General features: G+C 49.7%; 1 protein-coding gene across 1 annotated transcript in view; it reads left to right on the plus strand.

Moving 5' to 3' along the window:
* Nucleotides 1-2565: 2565 nt before the first annotated feature.
* The window catches only part of cacna1ha (calcium channel, voltage-dependent, T type, alpha 1H subunit a), a 59622-nt gene continuing 48350 nt past the window's right edge, over nt 2566-13837 (plus strand). Inside the window, exons 1-2 of the mRNA XM_057014517.1 lie at nt 2566-3031; nt 3826-4291. Of these exons, the coding sequence (XP_056870497.1) occupies nt 3850-4291 (442 nt within the window). The 5' untranslated portion in view covers nt 2566-3031; nt 3826-3849. The remainder of the gene's footprint in view (nt 3032-3825; nt 4292-13837) is intronic.

Consider the following 13837-nt stretch of genomic DNA (forward strand, 5'->3'; position numbering starts at 1 on the left):
TCCTTAACTTTCAGGGGCCTGGAGATGCTGCCAGAAATTTCAAAGGAGATCATTTGACTGGTCCAACCTGGGTTGACAGGGCGTCCATGTGGTCCTGCCCAGTATTTGCTAACAACGTGAAGATGGTTAGGTCATTGAAGAGTGACCTTTGACCCTAATACACATACACATAATATCATCAGATGAAGGATAGTTGTGTAAATGTGCTGCCTCTGGGCTGTTTGGTGCCTCCACCAGATGCTTTGCATGATTTCTTCCGGTGTCTCACAGTGATGAAGACAGAACTGTGACCTGGGAATACTTGGTTTTAATTGCTGCAGTTAGCGAAGCCATCTCATTCCAGGTTGATGGGTCTTTCTGTTTCATTCACCATTTCCCTCCATTTAGAGAGCCAAACCACTGAAAAATCATCTTAAAACCAAACCAAAGCCTGTGCTGTAGCACAATGTAAAGAAAAACCCATAATGTAAAGGAGAAAAGGCCCCTTTTCTTTTCTTATCTTGCCAGTTTCATCAGCCTGAAGGCGCCATTCCTCTCTGCGCTGACTCCTCGCTCAGGTCTGCGTTGTTCGGAGCGTCCGCTGGGAGCAGAAGTTGCACCGAGTCGGAACCGTTCCGCCAGGTTTCTTTGCACTACGAAGCACAGAAGTAAGTCATCCATTGAGAGTACACACATGAGTTGTGCAGGTGGTGAGGAACCGGAGTCACAGAGGTCATTTGTTCTTGTTTGACCAGGAGTTGGCATGAAAGGGATGTTACTGGCTACAAATATAACTAAAAAAGCATTAAATAGGTTTAATTTAATCCTTTCATTCATTCATACGGTGTCTGTTACAATCAAAACTGTCTCTTACTGAAACCCAGGACCAGACCCCCAAATAAAGAAGGAAAAGCTCCCTTTTAACAGGAAGAACTCTTGAGCAGGACCAGGCTCATATGGGGGACCCTCCTGCTGATGGCCGGATGGGCAGAGAGAGGAGAAGAGGGAGGAGAGGTAGAAAACAAACATAAATAATGCAAATACATTAATTACAAAGAGCTGTCAATACCAGAGCTGGGCAGGTCAGTAGGGTCAGAAATGAACTAATGCATTAATATAGATTCACCAAACATCTGAGGGACGTCAGTTGGGATTGATGACGTGGAGTTTTATGTCACTTATCAGGATGGAAATGACAACATTTCTGTTGCGAAGCTTTAAATATCAAAATAAACACAACACGCCACGATCTCCTATTTAATCAATTACAGTAAATCCAGGATAATGAACGCTCGTTTGACTTCGGGGCCACTGCAAACACTCCACCATCTCTGCAAACATGCACAGAGTCAAAGCGGAGTGACTCAGAGCCTCCAGTCTGCAGCTGATAGGCTCCACGGCTCCACGGCTGGAGCCGACGCATGACTATAAATCCACAAACCCAAAATAAATAACTCCAAAAGGGATTATAATGGCCCGCAGACCAGTTTACACTGGACTGTTGTTTCTGTTCGGAGTGGGGAGCACAGAGGAACAACCATCTATGAACACACCGTTCACCAGCTCGATACTCTTAGATTACCACTCACTTTTGTTGCCACAGTGACAAACTTTTGGTTGAATGCACCAGACAGCAACATCTGAAAGCACCTCGCACGCTCGATCGAGACAAAAGGGGCAAATGGCAAAACACCAATATGTGCGCCAATATATTCGGAGTATCACCCGATCAGATGTCAGATAAACAGAGTCTGAGACTCTGTTTTAAGGGTTTTGAGGGTTTTAAAGAGCCCAACAGTTACGGATTCCTCTCTGGCGTTAGCGTAGCCGCTAGCTCTCACGGATTGGTCTCTTGGTGGTAGTCATCCACGAGCACACAGGTTTAATTTATCCATTGAAACAAATTGCCAATAAAAGAAACTACGTTCAACAATACTTCCTCTGAGTGATGGAGCTGAACCCAGGCAAATGGCGAGCGTTAAATTTGATAATGGATGCCTGGGGAACATCTTTTTAAAATATTCTTTACTGGCTGATACATGCTGCGTTCGCCCATCTGCAGATAGCTCCCGCCTTTTATTGCTATTGATTATGAATATCAATCAGGTGTCCTTGGTTCTCACTGATGCTAATAAAGCTCAGTTTCCATTAAAGGTCTGAGTGCTTTTCTGGTAACATGTTGGGTCATTAAAGGGGTCTGCCTCTGTTAATTATTACAATCCTGTTTGCAGGAGTTTTGTTTCAATTATGAAGTCATGGTGTCCCTCCACTCAGCATATTAATTATCTCCATGTAAAGGTTAATTTCAGCTATTATTTAATAAAAAAAATAGCAATATTCCAGGAGAATGCTTAAAACAAAAGGAAAAAGCTTTTAGCTGCTCCTCGTCTGTATAAAATGGCAAACAACAACGACAAACGACAATAGTAATAACGCGGTTATAACGCTTAACACCCACTGTGCGCACAGACTACATGACTCATATCATTTCTGTTTCTGCTGACACGCCGTGGCGATGCGTGGACCGCTGCTGTGTGTGTGTGCGCGCACACACACACACACCTTGGTTCTTTCTGGCCTCTCCGCCGCCACGTGCGTGAGCGCGTCTCCCTCTGTATATGATCCGTCCCTATAAGCGCGCATCACGTGACCTGCCAGGACTCCCGGGTGCAGGACGAAGTTGTTGGTTTTTTATTTCTCCCCCCCACTACCCCCCCCACCCCAGAGTCGGCTCATCCCCGGAGCGTCGAGCCCTTCCTGCGCGCATCTCCGCTCCGCTCCGCGCTGCGTAACGACCACCGAAGCGGCGATGGGTGGATGGGAGGATGGACGGACGGATGTGGCTACCGAGTTGAGAGCCCTTCAAGTGTTACTGTGATTACTTCCAAGCTTGGATTACCGTTCGGAGGAGAAATTCGTCTCCGAGTTATTTATTACCATTACTATTATTTCCCCTCCCGAGAAGAGAGAAAGCGAGGACGGCTGGGCGCGCTTGAAAACACGAAAAGTCGCGGATCATGCGTATGGGAACTTCCGATTCCGTCGCGATAAGGTATTTCTACAAGGTCTGCAAATGTTACTTGAAGTTGTTTTGCTTGTGGTGATGTTTGAATACCGAACCAAGGGCTGAGTCTACTTTTTAAAGACGGTAAATCAAACGGAGCGCTGATGGGGGCTCCATTACCTCGGGCGCTTTTTTATTTCCTTTGCCGCCGCCTGAAATGTAAGTAGGCTATTGTTCGACAGCTATTCCGATAATATTTAACATGTTTTCAGCGATGCGCTCTCGCACCACGGCGAGCAACAAAGCCCATAAAAAGCTATTAAAAGAGCAAAGTCTGTCACCCAGATTATAATGGCCAATGCTTTTCTCTCAACCTTATTCGATTTATTATAATAATCTGGATTAGTGGAGCATTCATTGTGCGTTTCTTTCCCTTCTTTTTGCGCATTCTCTGCCCACCATTGCGTGGTGTGGGCTCAAAAGCTCTTGTAGAGCGGAGAGACGGAGCAGTCCATCTGTTCAATCACATAGCAACAGGAAGACCGAGGAACACACACAATAACCACCATTCCTGATAAATAACAGCACCGTACCATCACACACACAGATATCACCTCATGATCATGGTCACAGTTTTTAGGTGTCTTTTCCCCCTTTTAGGCTCCACACGGATTACAAATGGCATCCTAACGACCTGGTTAATTAGTACTTTTGTAGCTAAGAGAAGGCTTTGATTTGCCTCCTGTCCCTTTGATCTACTTTCACGTGCCGATTTCCACCTTTCCGCTCCTCCCACTTCCCACCTTTCTCTAACCCCTCTCCCTCTGACCTCCCCCATCCAGAGTGGCTCTGCCTGATGCTCTATCATGACTGATGGCGAGGGGAGAGCGCGCTTTCAGTATGCAGAGTGCCCGGAGGGGCAGGAGCGTGAGGAAGTGTACGAGGAGGTGAGGCTAGCTGCACCCACGGCCCACAGGAAGGACCTTCCGGGTCTCGACGTGGACCCCGGAGGAGGTCGGGATGAGGAGGAAAATGAGATGGAGGCGGGAAGGCCGAGGGGGGACAGTAGTCCAGGTCGGGATGGAGACTGGAGCCCCGAGGTCGGGGAGGACGACGACCAGGAACCGGAGCTGGAAGTGGAAGTTGGACCGACATTGGGAGTTCGCATCACGGCGCCTATTCGTGACCCGGACTGCGTGTCAGAGGAGGAGGAGCAGCAGCCGTATCCCGCCTTGGCCCCCGTGGCCTTCTTCTGCTTTAAGCAAACTATGAGGCCTCGCAACTGGTGTCTTCGTGTCGTCTGTAACCCATATCCTTTCACATGCCGGAGACCCTCCGCAGTCTGGTAAGACCAAGTATGTGTCGTGGCCCTGGTGCAAGCGTTCCCAGTCTGGATTTGACAGGTGTCCGTTTGCCTTTCAGACCAGGACACTGACAAAAATCAGCTGCCGCAGCTTCCTGTTAGGGATTTGTTCCGGCTGTGTGAGTGCAGAACAAATTGCTGGTCCCTTTGAAACCAAACGAGCACCGGTACTTGGAGAATCCGGACAGGTCATTTTTCCAACCAATTGGTTTGATGCACATTAGCCCGTGGCTGTTTAAAAGAGGAAGGGCTGAGATGTTGGGGAGGCTCTTTTCTCCATTTTTCTTTTGGACGTGTTATTTACCATGAAAGTTGAGCTTTGTGTTCCCTAGAAGTCAGCAAAATGCACCTTAGATTTTTGGTCATTGGGGTGATCTTACACATCTATAGAACCTCCTCTAGAAGGGCTTCATCTGACTCAGTGCTCCTGCATCCTAAAGCTTAACATCACGTCATGAAAAGAAACCTTGTCCTGTGCTAAACGCTAATGACAAGATCACAGAAAGCAGCTCTTTACTGGCCATTTTGTCGTTGTGGTTCTCCTCTGCTGCTTGTGTGAAACACTTATGACCCTTTTTTCTGTCTAATTTGGCAGTTGAGACACTCCTGGGCACATTACTGCCCCCTGCAGGCCGTGTTGGAGCCACCCTTCACCTTTATTTCCATACAGTCTTTGCTCGTGAGGCTTCATACATGTGATACATGTGTGAATACACTTCACACACACACACACACACACACACACACACACCACACACACACACAGGTTTGTAATGGGGCAGCATCATTGCTGCATTCGTACTCGTGGCGCCCTGTCTGATTGTTTATAACTGTGCAGGTCAATTACCGTCTTTGGTGTTCCAGCACATCTCCACCAACAGGGCAGCCATTTTGTGCTATAAATCGCTCATTTTAATTTAATGCATTCGTACCAAAGCGTCCCCAAACCCCCGTATTTAGCCTGCGTTCCATCTTAGCGTCTATTATTACCCATCAGCTGAACGTCCCGTGTAATTTTCATCTGTGGGATGTTTGAGCTCGCTGCAGCACGGATGAAAGGGAACGCGATGCACATCCAAATCCCAGCCCTTTTGAAAACAACTTGAAGCGGTGCTGCAGTGAAAAGCGAGGTTTTCCAATCCTGAAGCAGGGAGGTGGGTAGTGTAAAAATCCGATCAGGGGCAGAGCTGCCCCTATTGGCTCAGCGCGCTCCGGCCTGTTTGGGATGGCATTTGAATTCTAAAATGCCATCTTAGATTTCTCCTTCCTTCCGCCGGTCCTCCGCTGCAAAAGTTGGCCGCAGACAGCTAAATGAACCGGTCCGCTCAGCTGACTCTCGCAAACTGCTCCGTCCGTGTGCAAATGTGGGGAGTTCAAGGAAGAGGAAATGGTGATTCAGAGGCCAGCGCTGGCCGACAGAGTGACGCCGCCGTCGGGGGCTCCAGTCTGGAGGAGGCTGCCAACACGTCTGATGATTTTTAATTCCTAAAAACCCGGCAGACCACAGACGCAGGAGCAGGTTTGGACCAGTTTCAACATTAGAATCCTCCGACAGCGTACAACAGCAGACCGTTCAGCCGTAACACACACCTGCAGTGATGATGTCACCGTGGAGCTCCAGCAAACACCAGAGCTCCCAGGAACTCCTGTGATGTCAGAAGGAAAACCAACGAGGGGACCACATGGCAGCTATTCTGCAGTCTAACTCCTAAAGCAAACACAATCCGGGTGAAATTCTGGGTGAAGAAGCCACTAAAACCTGGGTTTGTACTGAGAGAGTCCCCAACATCAACAGGGCGCCTCATAATGCCCCGACTCAGGGCGCCTCATAATGCCCCGACTCAGGGCGCCTCATAATGCCCCGACTCAGGGCGCCTCATAATGCCCCGACTCTGTCTGGAGCGGTGCACCATTTCACTGTCTTTAGGGTCCGTCTGAACTGTCTTCTTCAAAGAGAACGTGCACGGTTATATAGAGCTGTAAAATAAGCAAGTGCAGCTGGATACGTGAGTGCGAACGGCTAAAGTATAAAGCCACGTGTAGCCTTAAACACGGAGCATATGGCTCGGCAGCTGGCTGTTCGGCAGATGTTAAATGTCGTAGCAATGATGTCTGTGTAGTTCGCGGGGCCGATAACGCTGCACTGGCTGCTAGCAGACGCTCCAGTGGTCAGAACATGTGCTTCCCTTCCTTCTTCTGTCCTGATCACGTTTCCAGATGAGCAATGATAGCAGAGGATGGTTTTTTTTGTAACTCGTCCGCGTTAGCATGGCTAATTACGAAGACGCACATTATCACACGCTTGACGTCGCAGGAACTTTTTTTGACTGCAGCCAGGTTTTTGTCACAAGAGTTCGAACAGCGTGCTGCGTTTTTCTCCAGTATGTGTGTGTGTGTGTGTGTGTGTGCGACCATAAGCACTACCGGGTTGGTGGTCCATTGTGGCCTATGTAAATATTATTCACAGTGTGACTGCTCTGCCGTTCGACCACACAAAGGCACCGACACACGGTGGTTGACGTTCTGAGGCTTCAGGATGAAGGTGAAACTGCCCCTGTCAACACACACGAGTGGACGAACCGGGAGACTAAATCGTCTCCTCTCAAGTTCCGCGACTGTTGAATAACATCTGCGTGCACCTCGTGTCCCACTCAAGTGTGCTGTTTTTCACGTTTGCTACTTAAGGCAGCACCAAAGATGGAGGGATGATGGAAACCCAGCCTGTTAAACATAGTCAGAGACATGTTTACCGGGAGTAGACGGAGGTATTGGTGACACCATGAGTGATCCGTGGAAGTCGTTTACACTGGAGAAGAAGCTCGGTGCTTTCTCGTCTTAAAGTTTGCACCAAAAACCTTCAACCATTAAAAGCTGTGCTTTTAGTCAGGACGTGCTAACCTGCTGAATCCTGTGTCGCTAAGACTGTCTCGTCGCTAATTTGTTGCGGTCCATTAATCACCGAATGGGTCGTTTCATCCCTGATACAGCCTGCAACTTTGTCACATGACTGAGTGATCGGGAGATGACGGCGAACAGTAACAAGCTAATTCATGCTGATTAGATAATATTGGTGGGCCAGACAAGGTTAATCCATTCCAGATGAATGGATTGGTGACGCTAGCCCTGGGCGTTAGTCATCCTATACTGTGCACGGGTCCCTTGTGTATCCCTCATAAATAAATACAGATGAGGTTTCTGGCGTTACATAACCATTCAAAACCCCAGGTGATGGCTCTGCTCGTCTCCAAGCATTTGCAGAGTTGCTGTAGATGTTAATACACTTGAGTTGTTCATGGTGCTAAACAAGTTGCTTGTAAATCAGCAGGAAGATAAGAGCAGAAGCGCCCTGATTTGTGGTACAGTGACAAAACCATAAAATGGACAAAGCTAGGTAGCTCATCTAGCTAATGAAAGCAGAGGTGAAGGGCCAGAAATGTATTTTCATGAAGCTCTGCACACTCAGGTCTGCAGATAATATTGGAGTGGGTCAAAATGCAATCTACGTTTAAAACCTGGATAAATAGCAAACCCCCCCCAAAAAAACCAATACAAACAACAAACAAGGAATCAAAACCCTGTGTTTACAGGTTTCCTCTTTGTCTGATGACCTGCGATCATTTTTGTCTCTTGGAGAAGAAGAGAAACAAAACATTTAGATAAAGTTTGAACTTTCTCTTCCTCTAACTCCCACGATGATGTCATGTCAGCTCCTTCTCTCTTTGAGCGTGTGTGTGTGTGTTTTTCGTCTGAAAAAACATGACCTCATGGCTGCATTGTGAGGGATGAAGATTATAGCAGGTTGTGTTTCTCAGCCAAGCATCCAGAGGTGTGTGTTTCTTGCATTCTTGCTACATTGTGAGGACCAAAATACAAGATTTAGCATCCAAAGCGAGGGCATTTGTTGGTCATCACTACTCCAAAGGACTGCTTGAGGGTTAAGACTTCATTTTAAGATTAAGGTTAAAGTTAGGTCTAGGCTCGGTCCTCACAAAGACAGTACTAAGGTGTGTGTGTGGGTGCAGCAGCAGACTGTGTTTGTGTGTTTGATGGCTTCAGTATTTGGAACTCGTTCAGCATAAAGCAGATTTTGGGTCATGAGGTGTGTGTCCCTGCGGTGACAGTGGAATTGACTCTGATGCATGAAGTCCTGGCATAGTGCAGCTCCCGGAGTGTCCCGGGCATCCCAATGCCTTGGAAAGGATATACTGAAAACACACACACACACACACAAGCACGTGTGAGATTGACCTTTTCACTCATTATGGATGCTAAATATCGTGTTTTTGCGCAGCCATTTTTCATTTTTTGTGTCCCCCAACACACGTGCTAAATTGTGTGTGTCGTGGGATTACTTCCAGCACAGTAGGATCTTTGTTCATCCCCGGGCCGTCCGTATACGGGCGGCTTTGCAAAACGATGCGGAACTAATGGTTCTGACTTTTGTGTGTAAAAACACAGAGAGGGCGCGTGGGTGCAAGTGTGTTTGTGAGCCGTCGCACACGTGTCGCGACCTTGTCCCGAAGGCTGATGCGCTTTAAAGTGACCACTTGAGTTGTGTGTTCGCACCACCGATAAGGGGGGGGGGGAGGACTGAGAACGGGCCATTTTTGTTTGGAATCATCAGTTTTTCCCGCTCGCTGTCGGCATTTAAGGAAACCTGCGTTTGCTGCTGATGTCGGTCGATGTAGGACGAGCTGTCACACAGAAATTAAATATCACGATAAATCAAGCAGCTAATTGCTTTTTCAGCCAGGTAGTTTCTTTTAGACTCAGACAATGAGTGCATTATGCAGAGCTTTAAAGGCTCTTTGTTACATTCTGGACCCGCAGGCAGCTGCTCTGTTATATTTATCAGACGGGCCTTTTGGCAAGAACGGGAAGAAATATTTGCCAAAATGTCCAAATCGTCCAACGACGGTGCGCATATTTCAGGGGGCTGCGTGTGCTCATAAATACTGCGGGACACTTCAGAGGACTCTGCGTTTCGTCAAGCTTTCTGCCTACCGAGCAGGCTGCTTTTAATCGGAGCTCAGGAGCTGAGGAGGGTGTTTAGGAAAAGTTTTGGGATTGTTCAGAGTCAAGCTGCTGCTTTTTAATACCCTCCTCTGTTAGCGCAGCAAATCACCGAGGCTCAAACCAGAACCCTGACCCGAGCCCATTATCCCCCTTTGCTAACCGCCGCCATGCGTCACCTCTGACACTGGCCCCTTTACGTCCACCTGATCCCGTCACACAATCTCGGGATCCACTGCTGCCGTTTCGCGCTACATTTGACAGCACGACAATGGCGTCCGTAACACTCGTGCCTTTCCCAGCGGTTTGTGCTAACAAACGGGAGCGGTGCAGATGGGACGCCAGCGGAGACATGAGGCGCAGAAACGCGCATTTGCCTGCAAACGGTCGCGGTTTCGGTGTCTCTCAGGACGTTTGTGACGTCACGCTCGTGTCTGCAGACGCAGGACTGACACAGGAAAGAGTCAGAGCGTTTAGCACTCCGCGCGGCGGGCTGTCGGTCATGCGTCCCGTGGTTGCCGTGACACCTCCATTGGCTCGCTTCTGCCGTGGGAGGGCTTCTCCTCCGCTGTTGCCATGACGACACATTGTGTTGATGATGGCCCAGAAGTGTTTTTCCACCTCATCGTGGAAGTTGGATCCATCCTTTCGAGCATGCTCGGCGACGGCGGCAAATGAGCGCGTTGGAGTGCGGCAGGTGGTAAAGGGGGGAGGTGGACGGGGGCCGACCGGGCGCAGATTGCAGAGGGAAAAAGAGCCAGGACGGAGGGACGGACGGACGGACAGAAGAGGGACGCGGACGGAGGGACAGAAAGTACAGAGCAGGATAGGAAACAGATGAGGGCAGGAAGAGCGGCGTGTGACGGACTGGAGGAAGAAGAGAGAGCAAAATGGCAGCTCGGCTCCCCCCCTCTTCATCTCCATGCTGCCGTATTATATTTGAGGGTTGATGCTTCTCAGTCCCTTGTGTACCCCCCCCCCCCCCCAAAAAAATAAATAAATAATTTTTGCTCTTTTTCTTCTTCCATCAAATTCGACTGCTGACCGCAAACACACCAAATCACTTGTAAATGTTTGTCTTCATCATTTGAAGAAGGAGCTGGGGTGGGGGTGGGGGAGTTGTGGGGGGTCGGGGGGGGGGGGGGGGGTGTCGGCAGTGTGAAATATGAATTGACACACACACTCTTCTTGATAATGAGAACATTTACAGAAATCGTTTTCCTCTTGGCGTCCCAGCCGATTGACGTGGACATGGTCTCGGGCCGTGTCATTGATTTATAGGTGCGAACGTGCACGTCGGCGCACGAGGTTGGCTGAGAGCTGGAGGTGGAGGTGGGGGGGGGCGCTTGATTTAAGCGGTTTATCCCTGAAAACAGTGGAGGTAGAAAAATGAGCTTCAAGTCCACGGCGGTGAAGGTGATGATGTAGTTCTCTGTCGAGAGAATGAGTTCAGGTGAGAATCACGGCAGGGGCTCCCCAGGGTCCCTGAAGGGGTGGGGGGGTGGGGGGGGGTCACTGGCAGCTCCTGGCAGTCAGGCCGCGGCTCGTTCCCTTCATTGGGCTGCTTAGTATTCAGTTATGTTTTTAGGTCATATCGCCTTGTTGTGTTTTGTGTTTAGTAGCCGCACTGCTGTTCCTAATGAGCTTTTTCATACTGTGTATGTGCGTGCGTGCGTGCGTGCGTGTGTGTGTGTGTGTGTGTGTGTGTGCTCCTGCTGCGCCGAACCATTTCCCCACAGTCAACCTCCACATGAATAACAGAGCAGCCCCCGCTTTGCCGCCGATCACATTACGGAATGAAAGGCGTCTAAAATGACAGAAACGCACTCGGAAAGGGAGCAGCGACGTTTTTAATGGCCGCCGTTGTAGGAAGGATGTTCTCCTTCCGCTTTTGGAGGCAACCAAACGTTATTAGCATAATTCTGACGAAACCCGGCGCCCGCAGATCGCAGCCTCCAAGAGGGCGGCCTTTCGTGTTGGCGGAGCTCACGAGGATGCGCACGTACGCGGCCGGATGAAAGAGTAATGCGAAGATGGATGAATAAATAAAAGATCTGGGAAATCCATCAGCATCCAGCATTGGGTTGTCATGGCAATGCGGGCAGCGCAGGCTGTGCGAGCAGCAGAGATCACGTGACGCAAAATTCAGACGTGTAACTTCGTTTTCAAACCGCTTCAAAAGCAAACGAAAACAACCTCATTTCGGTGCCTCTGCGGCTCCGCGGAGGTTAATATTTACGTACCTAGCACTCTTTTTTTGTCCAAGTCTGTCGAGTTCCGTCTCCACACTTGTGTGTGTGTGTGTGTGGTGTGTGTGTGTGCTCCTGCTGCGCCGAACCATTTCCCCACAGTCAACCTCCACATGAATAACAGAGCAGCCCCCGCTTTGCCGCCGATCACATTACGGAATGAAAGGCGTCTAAAATGACAGAAACGCACTCGGAAAGGGAGCAGCGACGTTTTTAATGGCCGCCGTTGTAGGAAGGATGTTCTCCTTCCGCTTTTGGAGGCAACCAAACGTTATTAGCATAATTCTGACGAAACCCGGCGCCCGCAGATCGCAGCCTCCAAGAGGGCGGCCTTTCGTGTTGGCGGAGCTCACGAGGATGCGCACGTACGCGGCCGGATGAAAGAGTAATGCGAAGATGGATGAATAAATAAAAGATCTGGGAAATCCATCAGCATCCAGCATTGGGTTGTCATGGCAATGCGGGCAGCGCAGGCTGTGCGAGCAGCAGAGATCACGTGACGCAAAATTCAGACGTGTAACTTCGTTTTCAAACCGCTTCAAAAGCAAACGAAAACAACCTCATTTCGGTGCCTCTGCGGCTCCGCGGAGGTTAATATTTACGTACCTAGCACTCTTTTTTTGTCCAAGTCTGTCGAGTTCCGTCTCCACACTTGTGTGTGTGTGTGTGTGTGTGTGTGGGGGGGGGGGGGGCGTCCTGGTGAGCGCGTGTGTCAGTGCGAGAGACGCTCGTCCACAAACGCTGTGGAATGAACGTGCTGCGATCCTCGGCTGTTTCTCTGCAGAGAACCTGACAAAACCCACAGCGTTTTCTTCTGCACGTTCCTCCGCTTTGTTGGAGTGGATGCACTGGAGTGCACGTGAGTGTGTGTGTGTGTGTGTGTGTGTGTGTGTGTTTGAGTGAGAGGGAGTACAGGCGTGTAGACAAGTGGAGAATTAGAGTTGCAGCAATGGGACCAACAGTTGGGTTCTCTCTGCAAACTGCCTCTTGCTAGCAACTCCACCTGGTTACTAGGCAACAGGACGGCACTGCTGCACATCGGGAGCGACGGGGGAACGGGGGGGAGGGTTGCTGGTCTAATGCGCGTGTGTCCATGTTTGAGTGCTGAGTCAATACCTACATTATTTATGATGGTTTTAGTGAGGAAGTGCGGCAGACGACGGAACAAAGGGGGAGGGGCTAAAGGTTAAACGACGACGGCTGGTGTGTTTCAGGCTCACGTGTATTTATTTTGGCGTTTAATGCATCAGAGCAGCAGCTTGTGAGAGTAGACGGCCTGCAATTCGCAGCACAATGGTGGGTCTGCGGGGTTTTGAGCAGTCTGAACTCAGAGGCGGTCAGTTTGCGGTCCGGTCCAGCGGGGGATGGGCGGGGGAGGACAGGTTGTGTCAGTGTGGTGGTGAAGTGCAGCCCTGACACACTGCCCTTTTTAACGGAAAACAGGGCGCAGCACGCACTGACGCTGAACCTTACGGGGAGACGTGCACAGAACCCGCTTGGAGTGAACTTCTACATCTAACACGCGAGGCGCCGTCTCCCCTCGAGGGTCTCCGGCCTCCTCTGGGGTCAACAGACGGTGGCAAACGGAAGGTGTGAGGATCATTTCCTGCTGCTTAATAGCTGGACAAAGGCGCTCCCCTACACGATGAGCAGCTCTGTGAGAGGAAAAGTGAGGTGGCTCCACCAACGCCGGGACTGTAGCGGTCATTCCCCCTAAAGGTGGAGTGACACCCATAATGAACCCATCATGAACATTCAGTTTAAAGTTATTAACCAGTACGGAAAAGCCGCCGCCATTCAGGATCGACATGTTTTTCAACTGTCGCGCGCTTCGGTGACGGACGGCTCTTTTGATTGAGGCCGACTTTGTTTGCCGCTGCCTGTGCGGCCTAATGACGATGGATCCATCTTTCCCAGACAGCTCAGATGACCGTTAATTGTATCTTGAAGGAGTGGCCCGGCTTTATCAAAAAAACCGCCTTATTTTGCTCCCGCCTAATGGCCATTATGGACTGTAATGATGGGCCGATGTTCTCCCTGGACCCCTGTCTGCCGCCAAATGGACCTCTATTATCGCATTTCAAACACACGTAAAAGGAAAACACACACACACAGACACACACACACACACACACACACACACACACACACACACAGACACAGACACACGTGTAATGTGGCCTGGTGGGTCTTAAACATCTTGATTAAAGCTAAAGTGGCTACATACCG

The sequence above is a fragment of the Takifugu flavidus genome, chromosome 18 (assembly GCF_003711565.1).
Source record: "Takifugu flavidus isolate HTHZ2018 chromosome 18, ASM371156v2, whole genome shotgun sequence".
Classification (NCBI taxonomy): Eukaryota; Metazoa; Chordata; class Actinopteri; order Tetraodontiformes; family Tetraodontidae; genus Takifugu; species Takifugu flavidus.